The sequence below is a fragment of the Ictidomys tridecemlineatus genome, chromosome 7, assembly GCF_052094955.1.
Source record: "Ictidomys tridecemlineatus isolate mIctTri1 chromosome 7, mIctTri1.hap1, whole genome shotgun sequence".
In the NCBI taxonomy this organism is placed as follows: Eukaryota; Metazoa; Chordata; class Mammalia; order Rodentia; family Sciuridae; genus Ictidomys; species Ictidomys tridecemlineatus.
This window is the reverse complement of record NC_135483.1, coordinates 135,153,496-135,165,709: the sequence shown is the minus strand read 5'-3', so window position 1 is coordinate 135,165,709 and position 12,214 is coordinate 135,153,496. Positions and strand designations below refer to the sequence as shown.

The window sequence follows — 12,214 nt, the reverse complement described above, 5'->3', positions numbered from 1 at the left end:
TGTTTAATTACTGAGCCTATCCTTCAGTGTTCCTCCCTCATTAGGGTTAAGGTTGTACATTAAAGTTATACATTGGAATCACTCATGGAGTTATCTTTTTTAAAACATTACTATCTCACCTGAGTATGGTAGTACAAATTTAATCCTTGCTACTCAGAAAGCTGAGGCAAGAAGATCTCAAGTTAAAGGCCAGCTTGGGCAAATTAAAAAAGTACTTTAAATCATGAGTACATAATTGTTTTCTGCAACTCGTCTATTAAAGAAGCAGTTATCTTTGTCTCAAAAAAAAAGATATTAAAAAGACTGGGATATGGGGCTGGGATTGTGGCTCAGAGGTAGAATTCACGACAAGCACACACGAGGCGCTGGGTTCAATCCTCAGCACCACATAAAAAAATAAAATAAAATAAAGATATGTGCCCACCTATAAGTAAAAAGTAAATATTTTTTAAAAAGACTAGGATATAGCTTAGTGGTGGAGCACCACTAAGTCAGTCCCTATCATAGGGGCAAAATTAGTATCTCCTCATTTTTTAGACTCAGCCTGGAAATCTGTATATTTCAAAATCACTCCAGGTAAATTTGACATGTGCTCCTGGTTAAAAATCACTCTCCAACAGTTTATCAAATACAATGAGTAGCTAAATTACCAAAGTACTTTAAATCATTGGTACATGATTGTTTTCTACAACTCATCTATTAAGGAAGCAGTTATTTTTGTTAAATTTTCACATGTGGTTTTCATATGTTCATATGTGATATTCATGTTTTCTCTTGTTCTCATCTATTAATGAGAACATCTATAAATGAGTCATCATATTACATCTAAGATGTCACCCTCCAAAAGTGTTGTAGTCACAGTATTAATACAATAAAATTTCAACTGTAAATGCTCCTTTATAGGAAGTTTTATAGCTCCTTAGTTCTCAATAGTCAATTACAAGTTCTTTTGCTTTTTTTCTTTTTACAGGTTCTTGAAGCATATCCATCTTATCCAAAAATCAGAAAGGATATTCTTGATAAGGCCCGCTCATCTTTAAGACCTTGAAAATAATAATTTTAGCTTACTTTGTTAAACAGGATATGAAGTAGCTCTAATTTTGAGTTCTTCCAGTTCAAAATAGGTTGAGCTAATGCTTTGGAACAGAAGCATACTTTTCTTTCTCCAGCAGAGGCTGCTGCTGTATGTAAATAGAAGCCTGTATCAACTTGCTATTTTCTAATGGAGAAGTTGAATGAGAACTGGTCTGTTTCATTCTCTTTTAATTAGGTGTGGATTTGGTAATTCTGTAGTATAGACTATAACTTGTTTCTATAAAAAATATTTTTTGTTAAACTCTAGTTAGTGTCCTGTATCTTTTCTAAGGAGTGTCAGTAATGGGAAGTGTATTTAAAATGCCTTGTTATCTGTTAAAAATTTTTTGTTATATTCCATATCTCAAAGGCTTGTAGATAATTTATGAAAAAAACAATGTGTATTTTAAATATATATTTTAATAAAGATTTTATAAATATATGGCTTACATTGTTCCTGGAACTCAAGATACACATTAAGTTTTGCAAAAGCAGGTTAAGCTCCCTATGAAGTTTGCACTGTTAAGGTTAAGATAGGAGAAAATGAGACTTTCTTAGAAAACCTTTTCCGGAAAAGTATAAAGAGTGAATTTCCCTCCCCTTTGTTGAGCATATGCTTCCTGCTCTCAGTACCATTGTGTTCTTAGGAACTAATCCATACCCTTCTAGCACTCTGTGGTTTTAGCCTAGAATACTAGGTCTTATTTCAGACCCTATGTCATACAGTAGAGGAAGGTAAAAACATGCTTTTGGTTAGCAGGAACTCAGGAAGCACACTGAAAGCAACTGTTTACCAAGCTGTGCCTGATAGCATTCCAGTACAGCAGTGAAATTTAACCTGACCATTATGAATTCAGTTCTTGGTATTATTTTTAATTCCTTGTCTATACCTTCTTCAATTCTTTAAAAATGCAGTAATCACACAATCTTTAGTTTTATTTGCACTGGCAATAAACACAGGCATTTAAAATCATTTGCTGCTTTTAAATGTCCCAAGTATATTTATTTCTAACTACATTCTTTTTTATTTCATTCTTGTCTCAATTTTCAGTGCCCATTTAATTTCAATTATATGTCACGAAATTAAACCATTCCTGTTTATTTTTTAAATTTTTATTTATTCATTTTTCAAAGATGGGATCTCACTATATCACTCTTCTGACCTTCCATTCTTAGGCTCAAATATCCTCCAAGTAGCTGGAACTACAGGTGCAGACTATTATGCCCACTTCATTCCTCTTTTTCGCCTACCTTTTGTTTTTGGCATTTTATAAAACTGTTTAATAAGAAGAACATTTATGAAACATTTCATATCTGCTAAAATAGTTTTACATGTCTTATTATGTTTGACTTTTATGATGCTAGGGTAAAGGCATTATTATCCTTGTTCTAAAGATTTAGAACTATGGAACATTATCTCTTTCTCTCTAATTCAAGAGAAAAATCATCTTTCAGCCTAAATGGATATTTTCTGTTTTTGCTCTGCCAGAGGTCAACCCTGGGGGGCTTCATCCATGCTAGGCAAGTGGTCTATCACTGAGCTAAACTGCAGTTGGACATTGTTAAGCATATCACTATGGACTGAATTTTGTGCCTGTCCAAATTCATGTGTTAAAGTGATGGTGTGAGAAGTTGCAACCATTGGGTGGTAATTAGTTCCTGAATGTGGAGCCATCATGATTGAGATTAGTGCCTTTATAAAAGAGACCCCAGAGAGATTTTAGCTCTTTTTTCACCATCTGAAGATACAAGAAATCAGCCATATGCAATGCAGAAAAGGGCCCTTACCAGACTCTGACTCTGCTGAGACTCTGATCTCAAACACCCAACCCTCAGAACTGTGAGCAGTCAAATTCTGTTAATAGGTCACCCAGCATATGGGATTTTGTTACAACAGCCATTGATGACTAGGGCAGAAATAATATGTAACAGAATACCTCTGGTAGTTCTAGTGAACTTGCCTCATTGAAGCTAGACTCATGGAAATTGGTTAGAGAAAGTGGAACATCTATTCTTCCAGCAAAAAATTCCCAAATCAGTTTGGTTATCTGTAAAGTGTAAAATGAGAGTTTTGTTTTATTTCTTAAGCCTCCTTTTCACTTCCTTTTTCTTTATTTTAATTTTACCCCTACCATTTGTTAGATCCTATTCTAGGGACTTTTTTTTTTCTTTGTGCCTGAATTCTCACTCAACTCTCCAGAGAAATAGTATTCTTACTGTTCAGGTGAGGGGTCAGGACACATGACTAAACCAGTCAGAGTCACTCCAGGTGAACTGGGCTGGCACAAAATAATGACATCAGACAGAGAAATACCTTTTTCTTTGGGTTCTGTGACAGCTCCTCTGACCCAGCTCCCACAGAAGAGACAGGGCAGGCAAGAAAGAGAAAGAATACGCCTCAAACCTGGTTTTATTGGGGAGAAGTAATTCTAATGAGACAAGGGGTCAGGTTTCAGGGGGTGTAGTCTAGTTTCCTGATATCTTGCAGGTGAGCAGGTTGACTGACATCTTGGAAGGCTACACCCATCTCATTTGCTGCGTAATCATCAAAGGCAGAGCAGGCAAAACAGACAGAGCTGCTTCATCAGTCCAGTCCACTTTGTGTGCTCAGAATGTTCACAGCTCACACACACAGCCCAGGGCTGGCTTGCCACATCTCCACATTCCCATAGCTCAAAACTAGGGGGCGCTCAGCTCCTGTGTGGAGTCTTGGATTAAATGAAGTGCCTAAGGTCACAGAAAAAAAGTGTAAGAATCCGGATTCCATCATGTCGCAACCAGATTCGAAGCCCATGCCTATTTAGTATATTTTGATGCCTTCCATAGTTAAGAGAGAATATATCTGTAAGAAAAAATTACCTTGTTTCTATCAGGTTAGCAGATGAAACTAAGTGTTTTATCAGGGAAATTGCTAAATAATGAGGAACAAGATAAGCTAAATAGAATGAATAGTCTTACACATTTAGAATTGAGCAAAGAGAATTACAATTGCTAAGCAGTGTAGTGTAGCATTTGAGAACATAGATGTGAAGCCAGACCAGTCTGAATCTGAATTGTCACTCAACCACTTAGATGTTTCCTCTTTCTTTAGTTACATAAACTCTCTGAACCTCCAGTTTTTCATCCATAAAAAAGCATATAAGTATTAATAGCTTGCCTCAGGTTATAAGGATTAAATGAGAGAATATATAAAATTTTATATCTAAATATATAAAATCTAAAGAAGCTTGTCATACATATATTCATAATTTTTTCCTCAACTTTTTAGTTAAAAAATTGTAACATCAAGTTTTTCACTAGTTTTGGTGAACAATCAACATAAAAGAAGTGGCCAGATGTATTAAAATTTAATAGATCGCTACCTAGTTATTAAAAAGAGTTTTCAAAGATTTATCAAACTTTTTCAAAGGTTGTTGACTGCTCAAATTCTTGAAAAATACATGAAAATGCAGAAAATATAATCATCCAAATAAATGATCAATTTGCCAAAAAATAGATAGATGTATACATAAGACAAACACATACATACACTAAATGAAACTAATCCAGTTGCTAACCTATAGTTACATTTGAGTGATGAAATATCAGAGAATTTTTATTTCTCTGCCTTTATTAAAAGTAACTGCAATGAATATATATATATTTTATACTACAATTATATATATATTTATTTTTTTAGAGGGCAGTCTTACTAAACTTGTGTTTTGCTATTTAAACCTATTTTGCTTAGCAAAGACAGGAAGAAAAAATTATAGCTAAACAAAAGCTGATACTCTGTCAACTCAATATATTTTTGACTTGTTCGTATAAGATGTAATTCTAATTTACTTTAATTGCCAGAGATCAGGAGGTAGAAGATAGACAAAGAATGTCTAAAACTGACAATAGAAGTGGTAACAGTAGGAATAATAAGAGCACAGAAATTCCTAGGGGGGTTATACAAAGAATGCAAAAAGAAACCGAGTTTTAATAATAATCCTACCAAATTTAATAAACTAGAAGCCAGTGGAAATAATCAAAATCAAACAGGGCTACAGTGTGTGGTTGTGCAGTGTGTATACTACACAGAGTGACCCTCCACAGGGGACAATGCATGGAGGCTGAAATCCCTCAAGTCTTGCACCCTGTCTCTGCATTCCCTTGGAGGAATAGAACCCCTTTTTAAATTTGAACAAAGCTTTCTGGTAGGTCAGCTCTGTGGATGGAAGATGAGGAAAAAGAAATGGAACAGAAAATTTTCAGATACAAGACTCAGGGTACCAAGTTCAGAGGATTATGAGAAGTTTTTGTGTTTGAGATGAGAGCTACTTGAGCATCTCGGTTTATTAAAGGGAAAAGGGTACAAGAAGGAGGAAGAAAGTAATGGAATCTAGGGGACATTTGAAAGAATTAGAGTTCAGAGGAATGTATGATTTTTGTAAGGGGAGTGAAGGAACAAAATAACTTCAAAAAGAGGTGCTGTAGGCATTGTGGGCACACTTATAATCCCAGCGGCTCAGGAGGCTGAGACAGGAAGATCACAGGTTCAAAGCCAGCCTCAGCAACTTAGTGAAGCTGTAAGCAACCTAGTAAGACTCTGTCTCAAAATAAAAATTAAAATGGGCTGTGGATGTGGCTCAGTGGTTAAGCGCCCTTGGGGTCAGTCACTTGTACCAGGAAGAAAAAAATAAATAAATAAAGCACTGCATATGATTGTGGCCCCAGGAGCTCTTATGCTAATTGGCTCAAATAACTTTACAATAAGTGAAATAGACTTTGACCTAAGGGCAGTTCTACTCTCCCACATATGCCTAAAGTCTTAGGCCTCTGTTTTCTTTGGACTCAAAATATTTTTCACTTATTTCCAGGTTCCTGGTTGTGGTTGCTGGAAGTCGGCCTGCCAGATTAGAGAGGGGTTACTATAACATAATAAATGTCATAGTTATGAGCAAAAATCTACTATCCACCTTTTAATACTTTTTTTAAGAACCAGATGTTTTCAAGAAAAACGCTTCCTTCTATAATCTGCCTTACAGTGCACATCAATGAATCTGGCACAATGCCCGAAAAAGCAATTTGATCCCATAAATGAGGAGAGCTGAGTAATGAGCAGGTTCTAAATGTCTTCCTTCCGAGTGGTACAACCTTAGAATAGATGGCAATCTTTAAACCAGGCTGTTTTCAAAGAATACGTATGTTATTTTTATCTTTCTTCAAACAAATTCTTTTGGCAATGTAGAAGAAACTCTGTTTTTAAGAAAACATAAGGATATTTTAAGAAGGTAATTACTACTTCCGTTTCCACCAAAAGCAGCCTAGTTTTATTTTTCATGGGTAAATGATATAAGAACCTTAAAAAACACTTGAAGTATGAACAGTGCTCTGAAGTGTTCAGTAGCATGTTTACCTCTAATGAGGTGTGGGGCAAAAGATCCTGTCTCACACTTGAGATACAGCTTTCTTCCAAAGATACTCCAGGCTTGCACCAAACAGCTATGAAATTTCATAAATATTCTCTTTATACAGTTTAAATACTTGAAACTGCTCTGGGTATAAATGAGAATTCTTCCTTGACATAGTTTCTTGAAAATGTCTCAATCCAGTGTTTTCTTCTGACTTAAGTCACAGATTGTAGAGGAGGGGAGTTTTAGGAGTTGGGAAGAGTCTAAAATATTGAGAAAAACCAACAAATTTAAAATGATTGAATATATACCATACAAAGAGGCAAGGGGAAGAAATGGAACAAACAAGATGCATTTGGATCCTGATGTCACTTCTCTGCCATAAACACACATATCTACATCCTCATATAAAGTGTAGTGTCTGTACATGTTGAGTTGCTGTGGTTGTCAGAAATTTCTTAAAATACCAAATATTCTTTAGAATTCTAGTTCAAATAAAAATTATTTTTTCATAAAAAGACAAATTTTGTTTTTTGAGAAACTTCTTATTTGGAGATCATTTCAAACTTAAATTTTCATGAATATGAAGAGTACAAAGAGTGTTCTTACATATACATATTTACCTAGCTACCTCATAAGTATTGCTAATTTTACCTTTTTGTGTGAGTACAAACTTTAATATATACATTTACACGCACACACTCATATACATGAACAGTAACATCTTTTCTATATTCTGAGAGTAAGTTGCATACACCATACACATCCCTGTACCCATAAATACTTCAGTGTTGTGTATTTTCTGAGAACATAGATACATTCCTATAGGACTGTAGTGCAGTTATCAGCTCCAGTAAACTTAACGTGGATTTAGTACTTTACCATTTGCCACCAATTGACCCAATGGTGTCTTTTTTCTTCCAGTTAGGATTCACTCTGTATTTGCTTGTCACGTGTCTTTAGCACGTAGTTTAATGCTTTAGTTTAAACTACAGCATTTCCACAGCTTTTTTTTTTTTTTTTTGGTCTTTTATAACATACACATTTTGGAAGAACATGGCCCTCCACACGTCCTCAACATTTTTAGCAGAAAGGTCTTCACCTGAGGTTTGTTTGATAGCTCATCCTGATGGAATTGGGATAAGCATTCCTGGACACAGTGTATAAGAGATGTATCCTCAGGTCATCACATCTGGAAACGTGTGTCTGTCCCCATTTGTGAATTAGTGTTGATTACTCAAATTTCTCCACTGCATAGTTATTATTTCCCCCTTGAAACTAATAATCATTCTCTAAGAAGGTAATCTTAGATCATACAAATATCCTGTTCCTTTTCCAAAATTTCTCCTACATTTATTGTGGTTCTTCCTGATGCTAAAGATGGTTATAAAGTATGGATATCTGACCTTAGCCCTTTCTCTACCTGTACCCAACAGTCAACATTCAGCTTTCTTACCATAAGCACAAGTCCCTCTCTTGCTTATTTATCATGTTTACTTTTTAAATATATTTATTATTTAATAGAATTTAGGATCATGAATTCCTACTTTTTTCAATGGTTTATAATTCAATTACTTTGGTGCTCAAATTGATTCTAATTTGACAGGCAGGACGGAAGGCCTTCAAGCTGGCTCCTGTATCTTTGTGACATGCCCCCATCAATCATTTTTTTGAGTACTTCCTTAGTTTGTAGCATAAGATATCCCAGGCTTAACTTCTAATTACCCTGCCCCCAAATTGAAACAAGCTATTTCTCCAAACAACCCTGATTCCCTTTATTGAAGAATGGTATTAGAGAGAAAGATCTGAATGCTAAGTTTGCTCACTGATACCAAAGTGTAATTTCTTCTAGGCCTTTTGAGCAGGTAAAAAACATGCATACACCCATTCATATGTGCGTACATACATTCTTACACACAACATATAAGTTTGAACACAATGTATGTTTTATAAGTCACAAAATTACATCAGTTCCTCCAGATTCCAATTCATTCCTACAGGTGTTGTTCTTGCTTTTCCCCAGTTTTTGTTTGACCCTTCTTCACTTTGAAACTCCAGATCCTAACAACCTCGAGATATAAGCCACCTAAAATAGTTTCAAAATTGCTCCATCCAAGCATCCATAACAAAAAGCAAACCTATAAATTGAAGTTGAGGATTTATTTGCAGTCCCCCCTCTCACACTACCAATAATTTTGCTTAATTTTTAATGTGGATAAATCCAACAGCCTATCTTAAAACATTGTCACAACCATTTCCCAGTGGCCTGAAGTATTTTAAAAATCCACACTAAATAATTTATTGCTGATAAGAGTGTATGCTGTGCTCCATACACCAGCTTTACAGTTTCCTTCTAGATATTCATCTACTTGCAAAATAAATGTCATCCCTTCCCACGCCAACCAGTATCATATTAATGATGGGGTGGCAGGAAGGAGAGTAGGAGATTCTGGAGCTTAAACAAACCACCATGTGGTGAGGAATGAGAGTTGAGCATTTCTGTTAAAAAATGTGTAATACAGCTACATTATTACAAACCATTTTATTTTTGGCCATATTTTCAGACCCTTTTGCTCTGATCATTTACATGGCAGATATAGGTATCTCTAAAAGAATACTGAGGAAAAATTTTCTTCCTATATTATTCAAAATGCAAGTTTCTGGTTTATAATGACAAATACTACTTTTTTCTTTAAACCTACCCTTTCAAAATGCTGTCTTTTTTCAATGAGAGAATCCTGCATGAAAAAAGATTTACTTCTCTATTTTTTATTTTTGTATTTACATCTTATATCTATTTTCTTGAGTCCTACAGCTTCGTAAAAGGGTTTTGAATAGCAGAGCTGCAGAGATGATGGGGAGGTCAGCTATGTTAATTTCAAAGCTCCCCCAGACTTCGGTGTGAGGTTGCCTAGCAACCCATCTCTCAGGCCTCCTTTGTGGATGAGAGAAGAGAAAGCAATTCTTCTATACACTCTCAAGCTGAGACGGTTTTATAAAGTGAAAAACCTTTTGCAAAGGGCCTAACACAACCCCTGTTTCTCCTCTCCTGCCCAGTTTGTGCACTTCACACATGATGAGAGGAAATATTCCAGCCTTTGATGCCTTCGCTGTGATACAGATATGAAATGGATCTAGGCACGATGTGGTTGAACGGTGGATGTGACCTGTATCCTTATGTTAAATTGAGACACATTAATTAAACTGCTTGTCTTCCCTTTTCTCTTATATGAAAGCGTACTTTCCCCCTCAAGTTCTAAAAGCCAGTTATGTTAAATGAAACTGCAACTGCCTGCTGAGCATCAGTTGCCATAGTGACGTGAGCCACGAGTGGTGTTTTTCTCCTTAGGCACAGGACGGCTGAAATGTGTTCAACTAGGGGACCCAAGCAGCATGCTGACTAGAAATCAGGCATCCAGGAAGAACCTGCTCAATGCCTTTCTCTCCACACTAACTTGAAAAAAATAACCCCTCTGCTATTCCCTGAAAGCTATTACCTTTGGAGAACTGAACTTCAGTGGGTGGCAGAAGTGCCCTACCTGAGACACAGAGGAGAAAGGAGAGCAATGATACGTACCACCTGAGAGATCTAGAGCATAGTACAAGAAAGATACGCTGCCCTTTCAGACACCATTGAAATCACGAAGTGAAAGGAACAGCTAGAAATTCATGTTGTGAAATACATACGAATTTTGAACCATTTATAATCTTCTATCATTATTTTGTAGGCAGACAATGCTATTCAGGAGAACATTATGTTCTGATAAATATTATTTTAGTGAAGGACCTTTCAAAGTTAGAACAGGTGTAAGACTAAATGTTCTGTGCTCTTCTTACTTGCCTCTAATTTGGGTTGAGAAAAGAAAGGCCATAGAGCATAGTGGTCTTTGAGTCTTAGATTTCATCCTGTCACTTAACAGTGTGCTTTGGGGCAAATTCTTTGTATTTTTTAAGGCTCAGTTTCCTACTGTTGAAAAATGGGACTAAAAAGGATGTTAACTGCACCGTTAAAAAATATATATATGTCAAGTGACTCAACCCAGATAGCTGCTACTGTGAATTTGTCTTAATAGATCACCCAGTGCTTACTGAGCACCCAGTAAATGCCTCTCATTGTGCTTAATTTGGGAGCAATATTGAATTCCCATCCAGAAAAAGGGCAACCAAATGTGGGGACCATTACTGCAGGTTTTCCACCTTTCTCACATTTCCATTTGGGATGTTTTACTCACCAGTGTTCAGTGCCTATTGTCATGGTACTCCTTAGCGTCTACCTCCAGGGCCAGTTCACAGAGAAAAGTCTCACTGCACTTTTCCAGCTAAGTTTTGCTTTCCTACCCAAAGTAGTGATACCAATAACCTCATCAGAGTATTTATCTAACTGGATATCTTGCCTCTATGCAGTTAGTTAAAATAATGTGCAACCGCTTCTGAATGCAGTTCCCAAAGGAGCTTCCCAAAATATCAGCAATGGTACAAAATGGAATATATACCATTTTCCAAAATGCTTTTCCTAGGTACGCCTATCTGGCAACAGTATACTTTCTGGTGATTTTCAATTTACCATTGACATAAATACAAGAAAGCATATACCTCTTAAAATTTTAGATGGTTGACATTTTGGAGGTGAAGGTACTGGTGATTGAACCCAGGGGTGCTCTACCACTGATCTACATCCCCAGACTTTTCTGTTTCATTTTGTGACAGAGTCTTGCTAAGTAGCTGAGACTGGCTTTGAGCTTGTGATCCTCCTGCTTCAGCCTTTTGAGTTGCTGGGATTACAGGTGTGTGCCACTGCACCCAGCAGACCATGGACTTTAATCCCTTCATTTTAGAGATAAGAAATAAAGAACTGAGCCGAACGCAGTGGCACACGCCTGTAATCCCAGCAGCTCTGGAAGCTGAGGTAGGAGGACCACGAGTTCAAAGCCAGCCTTTGCAAAAGTGAGCACTAAGCAACTCAGTGAGATCCTGTCTCTAAATAAAATACAAAGTAGGGCTGGGGATGTGACTCAGTGGGTCTAGTCCTGCTGAATTCAATTCCTGGTACCAGAAAAATAAAAAGAAAGGGAAAAAAGCTGAGGGACAAAGATTAAGTTGCTCCACTTATTTGTATATATGTTTTTATATAGACATACATCTGTGTATGTAAACCATATTATATACATATACAATGGTATGCTTTAGATATAGTTTAAGACTTTTCTGAAGAGTTCATGTGCTGGGAGCCTGTTTCCCAGTGTGGTGGTGTTAAAAAGTGGTTGAACTTTTAGGAGGTGAAGCCTAGTGGAGGTGGTTAAGTCATTGGGGTCATTGCCCTGTGAGTGTATTAATTTAGTTCTCCTGAGACTCTAGTGAGTCTTCCAAAGAGTGGGTTGTTATAAAAAGAACAAGACTTGCCCGTCCCAAGCCTCTGGCTTCCTATCTCACCACGTGATCTTTCCCTCATGCACTCTTACACTGCCATCCACCATGAGGCCCTCCTTAGAGACTAAATGGGTGAGCTGATCAATCTCAGACTGCCCATCTCCAAAACAGTAAGCTAGGTAGCTTTTTTGTTTGTCTCTAAGTTACTCATCTTCCAGTATTTTATTATAACAACAGAAAATTGACTAATATGTACATATACCTATGCACACATGCACCTACACACAAGTGCACAGAGAGAGGGAGAGAGGGAGAGGGAGGGAGGGAGAATCTATTATATAAATACATGATTCATGATTTTTTTTCATGATTGTCTCAAAATAGACTCCAAG

General features: G+C 36.6%; 1 protein-coding gene across 2 annotated transcripts in view; it reads left to right on the top strand.

Moving 5' to 3' along the window:
* Ttc21b (tetratricopeptide repeat domain 21B) overlaps positions 1–1,514 on the top strand; it is an 86,812-nt gene extending 85,298 nt beyond the window's left edge. For both annotated transcript variants that reach the window (XM_005315707.4, XM_021728152.3), the window contains one exon: positions 971–1,514. In XM_005315707.4, the coding sequence (XP_005315764.1) occupies positions 971–1,048 (78 nt within the window). In that variant the 3' untranslated portion in view covers positions 1,049–1,514. The remainder of the gene's footprint in view (positions 1–970) is intronic.
* Positions 1,515–12,214: the final 10,700 nt, after the last annotated feature.